This window comes from Ranitomeya imitator, chromosome 2, assembly GCF_032444005.1.
Source record: "Ranitomeya imitator isolate aRanImi1 chromosome 2, aRanImi1.pri, whole genome shotgun sequence".
Classification (NCBI taxonomy): Eukaryota; Metazoa; Chordata; class Amphibia; order Anura; family Dendrobatidae; genus Ranitomeya; species Ranitomeya imitator.
The window spans coordinates 406,170,508-406,188,490 of record NC_091283.1 but is presented as its reverse complement, the minus strand read 5'-3'; the positions used below and the strand labels follow the sequence as shown (position 1 = coordinate 406,188,490).

Genomic DNA, 17,983 nt, shown 5'->3' with positions numbered 1-17,983 from the left:
GGGCACACCTGTGAAGTGAAAACCATTCCCGGTGACTACCTCGTGAAGCTCAACAAGAGAATGCCAAGAGTGTGCAAAGCAGTCATCAAAGCAAAAGGTGGCTACTTTAAAGAAACTAGAATATAAGACATATTTTCAGTTGTTTCGCACTTTTTTGTTAAGTATATAATTCCACATGTGTTAATTCATAGTTTTGATGCCTTCAGTGTGAATTTACAATTTTCATAGTCATGAAAATACAGAAAAATCTTTAAATGAGAAGATGTGTCCAAACTTTTGCTCTGTACTGTACTTAGATATGTAATATGTGATTCACTGCCTCATTCTAGATTTCAGTGTCTTCAGCCCGGAGCAGCAGACAGTAGATGACTCCTTCTTGGCAGAAATGGATGAATCTGTCTTACTGATGTCAGACTCGGGAAATGTGACACTTACCGGCTTCCAGCTCTGGAGACAACAAGTTCTGGCTGCTGCACGGATCCGATACCTGAAGCTGAAACATGATACGAAAATCTTCAGATCTATGTGAGCTGTAACACATTAATGAGTCCTGTGTCTAGTATCACGGTATAATTGCAATAGTTCATCTCATATGGAGCTTATAGAACTGATGGTCATGGATCTGGGAGAAAACTTTACATTTTGCCTATACTTGAAAGCATTCTGTCCCATTTACCCATATTTTTAACCTCTTCCCTCAGCAGCAAATTTTCATTTTAGTGCTTTACTTTTTCCTTCCTTTTCTTTCAAGAGACATCACTTTTTTTATTTTTCCGCTAATTTTTTTCTTTGCAAGACAGGTGGAATTTAAGAATGACACCACTCATTTTACTATATCATGTACTCAAAAATGAAGAAAAAATTCCAAGTGCAGAAAATTTCGAAAAAAAAAAATGCATTTCAGAAATTTTTTTGTTTTGTTTTTACAACATTCATTATGTGGTAATAGGTACCATATGAGATGATTCCCCAGGTCAGTACGATTGGTGCAATACCAAACAAACAAAGTTTTGTTTGTTTTTTGATTTGTTCACTTTAGTGGTCAAAAAAATTCTCAAATTTAAAAAGAAAATATTTTTTTGTATTTTGGGACTATTTTCATATTACTTTTTTTTATTTTTCTGTCAATTGAAGGATTGTTTTTTTTTTGCCAGGCAAGCTGATGCTTTATTTAGCCCTCTTTTAGGTACATTGAATATTTTGATCACTTTTTGTTTCATTTTTTTTCTGTGCAAGTGCTGCTACCCAAAAATGACAATTTTGAATGGTTTATATATTTTACTTTATGGTCTTTGGTTATATCATTTTATATTTTGTAATTTTATATGTTTTTCTTTTTTTTTCAATCTACATTTTAATGAGGGAAAAAGAGAAGGATTCAAATTTTTATTTACATTTTTAAATATTTTCTAAAACTTTTTTTCGTAGCACTTTTTGTTTTCTAGTACTCTTAGAGGACGTGAACCTGCAATCGCTTATTCTACATACTGCAATCCGATTGTATATATATATATATATTGTATATAGAGAAAAGCACAAAGACAAACTCCTATAAAGGACAACCTGTGGCTGGGTAACACAGGAGCATGAACATGGCAGCCAGCAGACCCCCAGATGCCATAGTAGCCAGTCAGTACCCTGCAATCACATAGTGGAGGGTCAATGGGTGCACGGAATAGCATAGCGCTTCCCCTATCCATATACCTTAAATGCTACTATCAGAGATTGACATCGCCATTTTAGTAGTTAACAGCAGTGATCTGAGCTTATTTCCAATCACAACTACTTAAAGGCAGATTCTGGCTATGGTGCTGGCTCAACTCCTCAGCCTGCTTTATACTCCCACACCCAATATGTGCTCTGCTCTACATGTCCTGCAGATTTCGGGAATTGGTTTAAAGAAGGTTAATGGTTTCCTAACTTTCTGACTTCCAATGCTTTCCCTGCTCTCTAATGTCAATGATACAGTGGCATGTAAAACTTTGGACCCGCCTGGTAAAAATTACTCTTCTTGTGAACAGTTAAGCAAGTCGAAGATAAAATAATCTCTAAAAGACCTAAAAGTTAAAGATTGTTTGTGGCTTAACCCCATTCTGGTGTCAGAGTTTCCTTTCAGCGCTCCTTAGACCGCGTTTCATCTGTTTTCCTTAAAGTTAAAGATGGTACATTTCCTTTGTATTTTAGGCAAAAAATATATATAATGTCATTTTGTTACATTTTAAAAATTATTATAAAGGAAAATGTACTGATGCAAACGTTCGGGCACCCTTGGATATTTGTGTGCTCAGATAACTTTGACCAAGGTTTCAGACCTTTGTTGGCCTGTTGGGGTTATGGCTTGTTCACCATCATCGTTAAGAAAGGCCAGGTGATGCAAATTTCCTAACTTTATAAAAACCCAGCCTCCTCTAACCTTGTGTCAAAAAACAGCAGCCATGGGTTCTTCTAAGCAGCTGCCTAGCACTTTGAATATGAAAATGGTGGAGGCCCACAGAGCAGAAGAAGGCTATATAGCAAGATAGCAAAGTATTTTCAAGTTCCCTTTCCTCAGTTTGAAATGTAATTAAAGGGAACCTGTCACCCCGAAAATCGCGGGTGAGGTAAGCCCACCGGCATCAGGGGCTTATCTACAGCATTCTGTAATGCTGTAGATAAGCCCCCGATGTTACCTGAAAGAGGAGAAAAAGACGTTATATTATACTCACCCAGGGGCGGTCCCGCTGCTGGTCCGGTCAAACGGGTGTCTCTGGTCCGCTCTGGCGCCTCCCATCTTCATTACAAGACGTCCTCTTCTGATCTTCAGCCACGGCTCCGGCGCAGGCGTACTTTGCTCTGCCCTGTTGAGGGCAGAGTAAAGTATTGTAGTGCGCAGGCGCCGGGCCTCTCTGACCTTTCCGGCGCCTGCGCACTGCAGTACTATCCTCTGCCCTCAACAGGGCAGAGCAAAGTACGCCTGCGCCAGAGCTGTGGCTGAAGATCAGAAGAGGACGTCTTGTAATGAAGATGGGAGGCGCCACAGCGGACCAGAGACACCCGTTTGACCGGACCAGCAGCGGGACCGTCCCTGGGTGACTATAATATAATGTCTTTTCCTCCTCTTTCAGGTAACATCGGGGGCTTATCTACAGCATTACAGAATGCTGTAGATAAGCCCCTGATGCCGGTGGGCTTACCTCACCCGTGATTTTCGGGGTGACAGGTTCCCTTTAAGAAATGGCTGTTAACAGGAAAAGTGGTGGTCAAAATAAGGGCTGGAAGAGGAAGCAAAATTTAATTCAGGGCTACTAGATTGCAAGATTGGCAAACCAGAACCCCCACTTGACTTCAAAAGATTTTCCGAAATATTTAGCAGACTCTGGAGTTGTGGTACATTGTTCTACTGTTCAGAGACACAAGCACAAATATTGCTGTCATGGAAGAGTCATCAGAAGAAAACCTCTCTTGAGTTCTCACCATGAAATTCAATGTCAGAAGTAAGTAAAAGAACATCTAAACAAACCTGATGCGTTTTGGAAACAAGTCCTGTGGATTCATGAGGTTAAAATAGAACTCTTTGGCCACAATGATTTCCACAAGGAAAAGAACATCTCGCCAACCATTAAGCAATGGGGGTGGATCAATCATGGTTTGGGGTTGTGTTTTGGTCAATGGCACAAGGATTATTTCACGGGTAGAGGGAAGAATGGATTCAATTAAATTTTAACAAATTCTTGATGCAAACATAACACCATCTGTAAAAAAAAGCTGAAGATGAAAACAGGATGGCTTTGATAAATGGATAATGATTCTAAACACATGTCAGAATCCACAATAGACTATAATAATAATAATCTCTTTATTTATATAGCTCCAACATATTCCACAGCACTTTACAGTTTTTGCACACATTATTGCTGTCCCCACTAGGGCTCACAATCTAAATTACCTATTAGTATGTCTTTGGAATGTGGGAGGAAACTGGAGAACACCCACGCAAACACGGGGAGAACATACAAACTCCCTGAAGATGTTGTCCTTGGTGGGATTTTAACTCAGGACTCCAGTGCTGCAAGGATGCAGTGCTAACCACTGAGCCACCGTGCTGCACACTACCTCAAAAGGCGCAAGCTGAAGGGTTTACAATGGCCCTCACAGTCCCCTGATCTGAACATCATTGAAAATCTGTGGCAAAACCTCAAAATAGCAGTGCATGCAAGACGACCCAGGAATCTCGCAGAACTGGAAGAATTGTCCAAGTAAGAATGGACGAAAATCCCTCAAACAAGAATTGAAAGATTCTTGGCTGGCTACAAAAAGCGTTTACAAGTGGCGATACTTTCAAAAGGAATTGATACTGGGTACTAACCATGCATCGACTATATTACTTTTTGCAATTTTTAAAATTTAAAAAATGAGAATGTATGTATTTATATGAATATACACTGATCAAAAAATATAGGGAACACTTAAACAACAGAATATAACTCCAAGTAAATCAAACTTCTGTGAAATCAAACTGTCCACTTAGGAATCAACAATGTTTGACAATCAATTTCACATGCTGTTGTGCAAATGGAATAAACAACAGATGGAAATTATTGGCAATTATCAAGACACACTCAATAAAGGAGTGGTTCTGCATGTGGGGACCACAGACCACATCTCAGTACCAATGCTTTCTGGCTGATGTTTTGGTCACTTTTGAATGTTGTTTGTGCTTTCACACTCGTGGTAGCACGAGACGGACTTTACAACCCACACAAGTGGCTCAGGTAGTGCAGCTCCTCCAGGATGGCACATCAATGCGAGCTGTGGCAAGGTTTGCTGTGTCTGCCAGCGTAGTGTCCAGAGGCTGGAGGCGCTACCAGGAGACAGGCCAGTACACCAGAAGATGTGGATGGGGCAGTAGGAGGGCAACAACCCTGCAGCAAGATTGCTACCTCAGCCTTTGTGCAAGGAGGAACAGGAGGAGCACTGCCAGAGCCCTGCAAAATGACCTCCAGCAGGCCACAAATGTGCATGTGTCTGCACAAACGGTTAGAAATCAACTCCATGAGGATTTTCTTCAGAGCCAGGTACCATTACTGGATCTTTGCAGTAGTAAGTCAGAGTGGTGGGAGATGTTCAAGGAAAGGGTGGCGAGATTCTTCCGCCAGCTCTCGAGCCTCAGGAGTCTGAGCAGGTACCGCCTGTATCAGGGTCTGAGGAGGAAACTCGAGCATCTTGTCTCAACTGGAGGTAGCCGCGAGGAGATCTCCAGAGTGAAATCTTTGCTTATGAGGTGTCAGTATGATAGACATGCATCTTTGCTTTTTGAGAGGGATTACGGGAAGTACCGCTCGCCCAACCCTTACAGAAACTGCAAGATGTCAGTGAATAGTAAAGTGGTTACAGGACTGGTCGACACTACGGGGTCCCTGAGGCGATCCAGATCAGGGATGCTGGAGGTTGTCAGATCCTTCTACTCACACCTCTTGGGGAAGAGGGATCTTGATTGGGATGAGATGTCGGCTTTCCTGGCTGAAGCTGTCCCCGAACCAGGGGTAGACCCCTCTCTTGACATTTTGACAGAAATGATCAGGGAAGAGGAAGTTCAGTTGGCGATTGAAGGGCTTTCCCCAAAAAAATCGCCTGGTCCAGATGGCTTAACATCTGAATTCTATAAGACCTTTAAGGACGTTTTGGTTCCCCTCTTGACTGAGGTATTCAATGAGTGTCTCTCCTCGGGCACTCTGCCGAAGTCAATGAGGAGGTCTGCTCTGATCATCTTGTCAAAGGGTAAGGACCCATCTTGCATTGAGAATTGGCATCCCATGGCGCTTCTCAATGCAGGCAGGAAGGTTCTGGCAAAGGTGCTGTTTAATCGGCTGGTCAAATTTGCACCCTGACTCCTTTCGGGGGCCCAGCATTGCTCTGTTCCAGGCCGCAGAACATTTAGTGCTGTGCTCTGTGTCCGAGAGGCAGTGGAGCAGGGTAGGGCTGGTCACTGGAAGGGGTACATGCTGTCACTGGACCAGGCAAAAGCGTTTGATCGGGTTAATCATGAGTACCTCTGGTCCGTCCTTCTGAGATATGGCCTGCCGGGGGGGGGTTTGTTGATTGGCTTAAGACCTTGTACAGTGGGGCAGAGAGTTTCCCGCTTGTGAATGGTTGGATTGGCAGCTCTTTTGAGGTTGGGTCCGGTGTTCGCCAGGGTTATCCCTTGAGCCCGCTTCTGTACGTGTCTTCGATTGACCCTCTTCTTAGGAGGGTGGAGCGTGGACCGTTGGCCGGGATCGGGATGGACCAGGCAGCACCGGAAGCCACTCTGAGGGTGGTGGCGTATGCCGATGATGTCACTGTGTTTGTTTCCTCTCATGAAGAGGCAGGGTGGCTGATGTCAGAGGTAGATCGCTACTCGGAGGCATCCGGGTCCAAGATCAACCGGGATAAGTGTGAGAGAGGCTGGGAGGAGGAGATCCTGGTTTTGATCTCCCGGACACCCTTCCAGGACCCAAAGTCTCTGCAAAAGTCCTTGGCATCGAATTTGGCCAGGGGGATTACCCCAAACAAAATTGGGACAGCAGGCTAGAGATCGCCACTCAGAAGGTGAACCAATGGAAGGGTTGGTCTTTGACCCTAAGGGAAAGGGTAAACCTGATCAAAACTTACCTGCTCCCTTTACTGATTTATCTGGGCAGTGTATGCATCTTGCCGGAATCTCTCTGGACTCGGGTCTACAGTTTGTTCTTCCAACTGTTATGGGGGAATAGACTGAGCCTGGTCAAGAGGGAGGTTACTTACCGTACGAGGAGACTAGGAGGGTTAGGTATGGTCAACCCTGTGGTATTCCTTGTGGATACCTTCATTAAGATCAATATCGCAAACCTCTGGAAAGAGAGGGCTCCTCCGTCGGTATTCTCCTGTAGGGGATGGTTTCAGCCTTTCTTCCAGGAATGGGAGACAGGAGGGCAAGTGAAGGATCTTCGCACACCGCATGGACATCTTCTGGCTTACGCTACCTTGGTTCTGAAGGTAATTCGTCGGTGGGGTCTGGGAATGTGGGAGATCAGGACTCTGCCAAGGAAACTCCTTGACAATAGGGTTCTGTTGACCCATTTCCAGAGGCCTCTGGCGCTCAGGGACTGCCCAAGTCGGGATCTTGGGGTGGGTTTGCATCTTTTGAATTCTATCAGGATCCCCTCAAAGTTTTGGGACTTGGCTTGGCGCTGCTTCCATGGGAAACTGTGTGTGAGGGACAATCTTAAGTGTAGGAGCTCTGAGGACAGGAATTGTCCTCGGGAGCATTGTGGTATCTTGCTGGAAAGCATGGACCACTTCCTGCTTCATTGTTCCTTCAACACAGAGGAGTACAACAGGGTGGGCGCCTTCATTGGCTGGTCTTGGCTGGCCGGTCTCTCCTATGCGGAATGGGCCTATGGAGCATTCGGAGACCTTGGTGGTCGGGACCGCTGCACCTTATTTCTAGTTAGCACAGTGGTTAGGTATCACACGTGGAACGCACAGTGCTTAGTATTGACGCAACGAAAAATCCTCCCAGTGGAAGATGTGTTTAGGACCATACTTGGTGACCTGGTGAAGGTGCGCTCTCTGGAGTATGGGAGACTGGGCGCACGGAGGGCCGCTCTCCTCTGGAGGGGCTTTTCTTTTAGTGTGCCCTAGTCTGGTCATCTCCTTTCCTGGTGGTGGGCTGCTGCTGACACTGTAGATTTTTGTTTTGATTGATCATTACCCTATATTAAGGGTCACCAATCTAACCCAAGAAGAGGTGCGAAACCGGCTAAATAAGATTAAAATAGATAAATCTCCGGGTCCGGATGGCATACACCCACGAGTACTAAGAGAACTAAGTAATGTAATAGATAAACCATTATTTCTTATTTTTAGTGACTCTATAGCGACAGGGTCTGTTCCGCAGGACTGGCGCATAGCAAATGTGGTGCCAATATTCAAAAAGGGCTCTAAAAGTGAACCTGGAAATTATAGGCCAGTAAGTCTAACCTCTATTGTTGGTAAAATATTTGAAGGGTTTCTGAGGGATGTTATTCTGGATTATCTCAATGAGAATAACTGTTTAACTCCATATCAGCATGGGTTTATGAGAAATCGCTCCTGTCAAACCAATCTAATCAGTTTTTATGAAGAGGTAAGCTATAGACTGGACCACGGTGAGTCATTGGACGTGGTATATCTCGATTTTTCCAAAGCGTTTGATACCGTGCCGCACAAGAGGTTGGTACACAAAATGAGAATGCTTGGTCTGGGGGAAAATGTGTGTAAATGGGTTAGTAACTGGCTTAGTGATAGAAAGCAGAGGGTGGTTATAAATGGTATAGTCTCTAACTGGGTCGCTGTGACCAGTGGGGTACCGCAGGGGTCAGTATTGGGACCTGTTCTCTTCAACATATTCATTAATGATCTGGTAGAAGGTTTACACAGTAAAATATCGATATTTGCAGATGATACAAAACTATGTAAAGCAGTTAATACAAGAGAAGATAGTATTCTGCTACAGATGGATCTGGATAAGTTGGAAACTTGGGCTGAAAGGTGGCAGATGAGGTTTAACAATGATAAATGTAAGGTTATACACATGGGAAGAGGGAATCAATATCACCATTACACACTGAACGGGAAACCACTGGGTAAATCTGACAGGGAGAAGGACTTGGGGATCCTAGTTAATGATAAACTTACCTGGAGCAGCCAGTGCCAGGCAGCAGCTGCCAAGGCAAACAGGATCATGGGGTGCATTAAAAGAGGTCTGGATACACATGATGAGAGCATTATACTGCCTCTGTACAAATCCCTAGTTAGACCGCACATGGAGTACTGTGTCCAGTTTTGGGCACCGGTGCTCAGGAAGGATATAATGGAACTAGAGAGAGTACAAAGGAGGGCAACAAAATTAATAAAGGGGATGGGAGAACTACAATACCCAGATAGATTAGCGAAATTAGGATTATTTAGTCTAGAAAAAAGACGACTGAGGGGCGATCTAATAACCATGTATAAGTATATAAGGATACAATACAAATATCTCGCTGAGGATCTGTTTATACCAAGGAAGGTGACGGGCACAAGGGGGCATTCTTTGCGTCTGGAGGAGAGAAGGTTTTTCCACCAACATAGAAGAGGATTCTTTACTGTTAGGGCAGTGAGAATCTGGAATTGCTTGCCTGAGGAGGTGGTGATGGCGAACTCAGTCGAGGGGTTCAAGAGAGGCCTGGATGTCTTCCTGGAGCAGAACAATATTGTATCATACAATTATTAGGTTCTGTAGAAGGACGTAGATCTGGGTATTTATTATGATGGAATATAGGCTGAACTGGATGGACAAATGTCTTTTTTCGGCCTTACTAACTATGTTACTATGTTACTATGTATGTTACATTATACAGTGATGTAGGGCTGCAGGCGCCGAACTTGGGCCTCGTGATTTGTAATTATTGTGGTGTGTGCTGCTGTATATAATGTATATATTGTATATAGGGATATAGAATTGGGTGTAGGTGTTAGGTTGGGTGGTGGGAAAAGGGGGGAGGTGGGATTATCTTGTGGGACTATGGGACACTGGGTTGTTTGGGGGAAAACTAGCACTGCCTGATCTGGCCTATGGACGTTGGACATGGACTGAGGCATGAGACGCAGGGCCAGCTCTCAGGCCAGTGCGGGGGGTTGGAAATGAAGGAAAGCTTAGTATTGTATATATTTGTAGTTATTTTATTAAAAAATATATATATATATGAAAAAAAAAAGTTCAAGTATATAGTTTTTGTTTGCCATTGTTTTTTTTTATTTGTTAATATTATTTTGTTTGGTGACCGGACCAGAGTCAGCGTTGTTATTCTGTATATACTGTATAGTATGAGTGAGAGGAGAGAATGAGCGGCTGGACCAGTGTTCAGTATACGGATTATTTTCTGGCTAATATTTTTGTTAAGTTTTCTGCTATTATTATTGTTATGTTTTTCATTTTTGTAATAAAAGATCTACAGGATGCAACTCCAGATCAGTACAGGATAAGTAATGTAATGTATGTACACAGTGACTACACCAGCACAATAGTGAGTGCAGCTCTGGAGTATATTACAGGATGTAACTCAGGATAAGTACAGGATAAATAATGTAATGTATGTACACAGTGATTGCACCAGCAGAATAGTGAGTGCAGCTCTGGAGTATAATACAGGATGCAACTCCAGATCAGTACAGGATAAGTAATGTAATGTATGTACACAGTGACTGCGCCAGCAGAATAGTGAGTGCAGCTCTGGAGTATAATACAGGATGTAACTCAGGATCAGTACAAGATCAGTAATGTAATATATGTACACAGTGACTGGACCAGCAGAATATTGAGTGCAGCTCTGGAGTATAATACAGGATGTAACTCAGGATCAGTACAGGATGAGTAATGTAATGTATGTACACAGTGACTGCACCAGCAGAATAGTGAATGCAGCTCTGGGGTATAATACAGGATGTAACTCAGGATCAGTACAGGGTAAGTAATGTAATGTATGTACACAGTGACTGCACCAGCAGAATAGTGAGTGCAGCTCTGGAGTATAATTCAGGATGCATGTATAGGAAACACAGCTATGCAGGATGTACAATATATGTTTTTTTGTTTTCTTTTCCAGATTACTGATCTTGGTCTTGTTTATGTTACCACTGATTTCGATGAGAATATTTATTGCCGTTGTTCCTATGATATATTCATTGGAACTATCCCCCAATCTGTACTTCTCAAGACCAGGAGATCGATACCATGGGTACTACACCAGCCTCTTGATTCACAATAACACAGGTATCTGGTTGAGGAGACGTTATGTTGTGGGTTGTAATAATCACCTAGACAGGTTAATACTATTTTTTGTTCCTTAAGTCCATGGTCTAAGGCTATGTTCACACAGTGCGTTTTTTACCGCGGAACCGCGGCGGTTTTGCCGCTGCGGTTCCGCAGCTGTTTTCCATGCAGGGTACAGTACACTGTACCCTATGGAAAACAGGACACACTGTGCACATGGTCCGGAAATTGTAAAAAAAAAGACGCGCTGAATAGCTCCCGGAAAAAAGAAGGAGCATGTCAATTCTTTTTCCGGAGCCGCAGCGGTTCTGCACCCATAGACCTCCATTGTGAGGTCCAAACCGCAGTAAAACCCGCAGATCAAAAATATATCTGCGGGTTTTACTGCGGTTTGATGTGCAGAACCGCTGCAGCAGGAAGTGCGGGGAGCGGGCGGAAGTGCGTGGGCGGAGTGTGGCTGCCCCCCCCGTGTTCCGATCCCGCCCCCCCGTGCTCCGATGCCCCCCCCCAGTGCTCCGATGCCCCCCCCCCAGTGCTCTGATGCCCCCCCCCGTGCCCTAATCTCCCCCCCTTATACTCACCCGGCGTCCCGGTGTCCGTCCGGCCGTCTTCTCCCTGGGCGCCGCCATCTTGCAAAATGGCGGGCGCATGCGCAGTGCGCCCGCCGAATCTGCCGGCCGGCAGATTCGTTCCAAAGTGCATTTTGATCACTGAGATATAACCTCAGTGATCAAAATAAAAAAATAGTAAATGACACCCCCCCCCCCTTTGTCACCCCCATAGGTAGGGACAATAAAAAAAATAAAGAATTTTTTTTTTTTTTTTCACTAAGGTTAGAATAGGGGTAGGGGTAGGGTTAGGGGTAGGGTTAGGGGTAGGGTTAGGGTTAGGGGTAGGGTTAGGGTTAGGGGTAGGGTTAGGGTTAGGGGTAGGGTTAGGGTTAGGGGTAGGGTTAGGGGTAGGGTTAGGGGTAGGGTTAGGGGTAGGGTTAGGGTATTTTCAGCCATTTTAACCCTAAAAAAATTCCTAGAAAACACACAGACTCTGGCTAGAAAACTGCATCAAAAAAACGCATCAAAAAACGCATCAAAAAACGCATCAAAAACGGACCAAAAAAGGACCAAAAAAAGGACCTGCGTTTTCTGCCAAGAGCTGCAGTTTTTTAAAAAACAGTCAGGAAAAAAAAAGGATGGAAATCCTGAACGTGTGAACATACCCTTACAGTAATTTCGGGTAGATGGTCACAATGCAATGTCCCAAGACTACAAGATCCCAACCCGGCATGGAAAGTTCCACTGCCTCCGTACCAGGTGATACCCACTGTGTCCCAACTTTTGGTTGGTCAACTTTTGGTATCTCCTGATAGCTTAGTCTGCAGTGACAGCTAGGGTTGAGCGACCTTTACTTTTATAGGATCGGGTCGGGTTTCACGAAACCCGACTTTTTCAAAAGTCGGGTCGAGTGAAATCGGCCGATCCTATAAAAAAGTCGGGGTCGGGGTCGGCCGAAACCCGAAACCCAATGCAGTGCATTGGGTTTCCATGGTTCCCAGGGTCTGAAGGAGAGAAAACTCTCCTTCAGGCCCTGCGATCCATATTTTAGTGTAAAATAAAGAATTAAAATAAAAAATATCGCAATACTTACCCTCTGACGCGCCCTGGTACTAACCGGGAACCTTCCTCCTTCGAATCAGCCCTTCCAGGACCTTGCGGTGACGTCGCGGTGACGTCGCGGTTTGTGATTGGTCGCGCGGCCGCCCATGTGACCGTTCGCGTGACCAATCACAAGCCGCGACGTCACCGAAGGTCCTGGAAGGGCTGATTCTTAGGAAGGAAGGCTGCCGGAAAGAAGCAGGGCGCGTCCGAGGGTGAGTATATTCCTATTAGGTATATACTCACCCTAGGACGCGCCCTGCTTCTTTCCGACAGCCTTCCTTCCTAAGAATCAGCGCTTGCAGGACCTTCGGTGACGTCGCGGTGACGTCACGGCTTCTGATTGGTCGCGCGAGCGGTCACATGGGCGGCCGCGCGCCCAATCACAAACCGCGACGTCACCGCGACGTCACCGCAAGGTCCTGGAGGCGCTGATTCGAAGGAGGAAGGTTCCCGGTTAGTACCAGGGCGCGTCAGAGGGTAAGTATTGCGATATTTTTTATTTTAATTCTTTATTTTACACTTAAATCTGAATTCCGATACCAATTCCCGATATCTTAAACATATCGGGAATCGGTATCGGAATTCCGATTCCAGATTCAAAAGATCGCCGACTTCATGGCCGACCCCACAGAGGGGTCGGGTCGGGTTTCATGAAACCCGACCTTGCCAAAAGTTGGCGACTTTTGAAAATTTTCGACCCGTTTCGCTCAACCCTAGTGACAGCCTCTGTTCCTCCAGACTATGGATATCACGACTGTAGAACGTGTATCCCACTCCAGCTGGCAACAACAGTCCTTCAGATAGTTCTTCAAGTCTAGACAACAGATCCCACAACCGTACCTTCACTAAACATGTAGATTATTGTTCTCCCTCTCCTGGATCAGCCCCCTGGATGGGCAGAAGTGTTCACTCCCCCTTAAAAATTAGCTTTTGGCACAAAGAATGAAGTGTGTTCCAGAAGCCCAGTCTCCAGCCTGTCCACAGGGCTGTGCACAAAGAATGCCCCCTGCAGAGAGGAATAAAAACACACATGCCCCAAAAAGATGCAGGACAGAAATGCTAATGTAAGCCTTATGTATATGGATCGCCCCCAGGGGCCGTGGGGTACTCGGTACCGGGTCCTGCGGTTCACAGGGGGATGTAACGGTGGCTGACCCGGTCCGTGGCCCTGGGACGTCTGTATAAAAGGGAAAGGTATTTAAAGGGGTAAAGTTTATGTTCATGACGCCACCTGTGGTATTCGGTCAGGGTGACCGACGGTGCGTTAAGGGGTCCACTGGGGTGATGGTACGGCAGCTAGATGGTATACCTTCCCACAGGTGAAGTGTATCACCAGGGCTTCCCAGTATGTAGATGGTGGATGGTGTGAGGCGCAGAGAACAAAAAGGACACAAGGTTGCAGTCTCTTTACCTTTACTGAAGACTTCAGCATCCACAGTCCAGAGCACCAGACCATAGGGTAGGCAGAGTCCGGCCGGCTTGGAGGCAAGTCCAGAGTTCCTTTGTCCTGGTGGAAATCAGTAGCCTTCCCTTGCGCTGCAGTGTAGTCCCTTACTGCCTATGGCTTCACATAAGGGTCTCACAGATGTGATGTTTCGCTCTCTCTGTCCCCCTTATAAGATAGGACAAAACCCCTATGACTGGTGACTTGAGCCTGTTTATAGGGTCTCTTAGATAACCCGGGTCTGAGGGGTGTCACCATGCCTCCTGGGTGTAGGTGCGGACAGGTAACATGCAATTAGCTGTCCTGCCGGTCTCTGAAATAAGGTGTAGGGGTCCTTATTCCCTCGGTGTGCCGGCTACCGAGGTTCTGCGCCTCAGAAGGAGGCAGCCTGTTCAGGGCTGGTCCCCTTCTGGTATCCTCTACTTTGAAGGAGAATGGTATTGCAGTGAGCGTGAAGGAAATCGCAGCAAAGTGTCTCTTTCTGGGAGCTACAGCTCTGTGGGTATGCACAGCTCCGTGGACCCTCTGTCGTCCTCAGACTACTGTCTGGAACTTTCTAACTTTCCCTACAGACTACCACTTATCTATATATATGGGGAGTGACCTAATAAATAGGAGCAGAAGCTCCGCCTGGTGGCCTGGAGTGTGAATGTGTTGCATGTTTGTGATACCTGGATGCAGCTATCCTTTCTTGCCTCCAAACGTAGCATCACTCTCCCCGAGAGGAAAGCAATACCACTGTGACAACCAGGACCCTGGGGTGCCACATATACATGAGATCCAGCCCACATGTCTTCCTCTGCTTACTATCAATGAATGGAAACACTGACTTGACGCTGAACACTCTCCAAGAGAAATCTGTGCACCCCAAACTAACGAGCAATCAAGTCAGCTCCTCACACTGAGCACATTGATTTTCATTCAAAATAAAATATTCCAAGCTTATCTGCAATATGTCACACACTGGGGGCTTTCTCAGCTTGTTTCTACTCCTGATCTAATTTGGAGATATTTTGCGTCTGGTGTTGCCGATTTTCCATTTTGGAGGCAGTGGAAGCCTGTCACTCAGCATTATCAGACACATACAGGGAAGTTGAGTAGGATTTTCTATAACTTGCTAGAATGATATTTAATTTGACTATACAGGATTTTTTCTTTCCTGTCACCCTACCAGGCTCTGCTATTGAAGACTTTGTCATGGCCGTACAAGCACAGGACATTGTGGTTGATGTGGTGGATGGCAAATATGACCCAAGCACTGAAACATACCGAGGAGCCATTGAGGTTTCTAGTGGAGAAAAGGTCATTCATCATTCTGGCGTTGCCCATGGGTGATTTCTTATCAGTATTGTTATAAAAGGGTCACTGCATGCATTGAATTTAATGGCAGCGGTACATATTTGCAGACAATAAGCGCCCTCTAGTGGCAGCTTTTTATGGTCCGCATTTTGCGATGTGCTCTAGGAGTCTCTGACGTTTATGTTGCATTATTTTTTTTTTATTATTATTGTAGGGCTATAGCTTTCAAATAATTGGAAACACAAAAGCGATAAACATCTTACCCGTCCTTGTGAACATCATCAGTAATGCTTTTCTCAAGTTGTCGAAGTCTGGAAATGTCATCCATGTGTGGAACAACCCGATATTAGACGTACGTCACTAGTGGAAAATGAAATAGAGGTGATATTATCTGTCTCTGGGAATTGCTGGGATAATAGTCATGATATTTCCCATAAGTTTTGTGATGGCAGATTTTTTTGGCAGGGAAAAACTATGTTCTCCTTTTTGCCGTATATTTTTTCTTTGCTCCAACTTATCAAAAATGAAAAATAAGGCAACTTAGCAGACAGTTTGTATAAAAAAAAATGTCTTACTGATTTGTGTATACAGCTTATATGTGGACTAGTGATGAGCGAGTGTACTCGTTGCTCGGGTGGTCTCCGACTATTTATGACTGCTCGGAGATTAAGTTTTCATCGCCTCAGCAACATGATTTACAGCTATTAGCCAGTTTGATTACATGTGGGGATTCCCTAGCAACCAGGCAACCCCCACATGTACTCAGCCTGGCTAATCGCTGTAAATCATTCAGCTGCCGTGATGAAAAATAAATCTCCGAACACTAACAAATACTCGGAGGTCACCCGAGCGTGCTCGGGAAAACCCGAGCAACAAGTACACTCGCCCATCATCAGTGAGGACCTATGCATCTCCATGGTAACAGACTACAAACAAACTGTGTAGTCTGGTCATGCTGTCTTCCATATGTCCCTAACTGCTGCTTTTCCATTATTAAATACATAATCGGAACACCTAGGGCAGCGAGACACCACTTATCACTGCAGCGTCCGACTACACGTATGTTTGTTTGTAGTCTGTTACTATGGAGACATTTTTTTAGTGGGACTATTGCTTTTTTTTAATGTACTTGTTTTGCCACAAGAAAAAAAGGCAACAAAAGGAGATATAGTTACTTCCTATTCTTTATCTTCTAATTTTTTTAGGATGGTGAAAAAGATTTCCATATGTTACACATTGTAAAGATTTTATCCTACGCCCTGTTCACTGCCAGTCTCTCCCCTCACTTTGCGATGAGCAGCATCAGTGACAACAAGGTAAGTAAGGTGGCCAATGCCCGGCACCTACCGGCACAACCTATATTTAAAGAGTATCTGTTGTTTAATCTTTATAATCTTTATTTTTATATAGCGATAACATATTCTGCAGCGCTTTACATTTTTGCACACATTATCATCACTGTCCCCGATGGGGCTCACAATCTAAATTCCCTATCAGTATGCCTTTGGAATGTGGGAGGAAACCGGAGAACCCGGAGGAAACCCACGCAAACACGGAGAGAACATACAAACTCTTTGCAGATGTTGTCCTGGGTGGGATTAGAACCCAGGACCCCAGCGCTGCAAGGCTGCTGTTCTAACCACTGCACTACCATGCCGCCCCACATGCCCCATTGTTTCAATTTTTATTTATAAATTAATAGTACACATGAAAATAACTTTGTAATTTATCTTATCAGAGAAATCCGCTTCTTTCCTCCTGGACTGATCTTTCACTCTCAATTCACAGATAAAATCTGTTTTCAGTGAAGACATATTTTCCCATTGTTGAGATTGTAGATGACAGTTGGTGCTCATCGGATTCTATGAAGGGGAGGAGCTATAGGCAAATACAGACATTCTGCTGCAAGTTCCATAAATCTTTATGAGCACCAACTGTCATTTCCTATTTGACTAATGAGAAAATCTGTTTCCACTGCAGACACATCTTACCTGTGAATTGAGAATGAACGATCAATCCAGGAAGAGAAAGAAGATTTATCTTATTAAATTGATTTATGAAAATAACATTAAAACGATTGTTATTCTTTAAGTTCAGTGAAACCCATGGGCCTAACGAAGTGATTTTTACTTTCTTAGATTAAAGCTCGGTGTCAGCTGCGGTTGTCAGGCCTCTTCTCTTCAGCCTACTGGCTCGGACAAGGATTAGTGGACATCACCTTCTACTGCCTCCTGCTTTACCTGTTGACAGCATTATTTTTTGCTTTTGATCACTACCTTGTCATGTCGTTTGGGAAGGTCGTGCATCTGGTGAGTAATCAGAAAGAGGATTGTCACTAGAATGGATTATTTCATTTTTATGTTTTTCCCATCGGCTAATCTGGCATTCAGCAACATAATCCAGAGCTCCATTAACATTTCGCTAGTTTGTGGTTTAAATTGTAGTAAAAAAAACAATCATGCCACACCTCCTACATAAAAATTCAGTGGTTTGTTTTAGAAAAGTAGCAAGAGTGACAGAAAAGGAGGGCAAACAATTCTTGCAAGTAAGGCAAAAACAGGCAACTTTTTAATGCCAGAAAACTGGTGCAAGTATAAGAAAAATCAGCCGCACTCAAATGGTTGAAAGTTCAGCAAACTGTGTAGTTTCTTTATTAACACAAACAATAAACATCACCAGGTGCTTTTTTAGGAGGTAAATGGGTGGCGGACTATTCAATTCGGGTAACGTTTCGACCCCAGCGGGTCTTTATCAAAACCTCACTTATGCCAAAGAGGTAGAGGAGAGGAGAAA

At 44.5% G+C, this 17,983-nt stretch overlaps 1 protein-coding gene across 2 annotated transcripts in view; it reads left to right on the top strand.

Moving 5' to 3' along the window:
- LOC138664204 (ABC-type organic anion transporter ABCA8-like) overlaps positions 1-17,983 on the top strand; it is a 141,097-nt gene that overhangs the window by 74,570 nt on the left and 48,544 nt on the right. For both annotated transcript variants that reach the window (XM_069750698.1, XM_069750699.1), the window contains exons 19-24: positions 330-525; positions 10,626-10,792; positions 15,066-15,193; positions 15,405-15,542; positions 16,396-16,506; positions 17,329-17,499. In XM_069750698.1, coding sequence (XP_069606799.1) covers positions 330-525; positions 10,626-10,792; positions 15,066-15,193; positions 15,405-15,542; positions 16,396-16,506; positions 17,329-17,499 — 911 coding nt within the window. The remainder of the gene's footprint in view (positions 1-329; positions 526-10,625; positions 10,793-15,065; positions 15,194-15,404; positions 15,543-16,395; positions 16,507-17,328; positions 17,500-17,983) is intronic.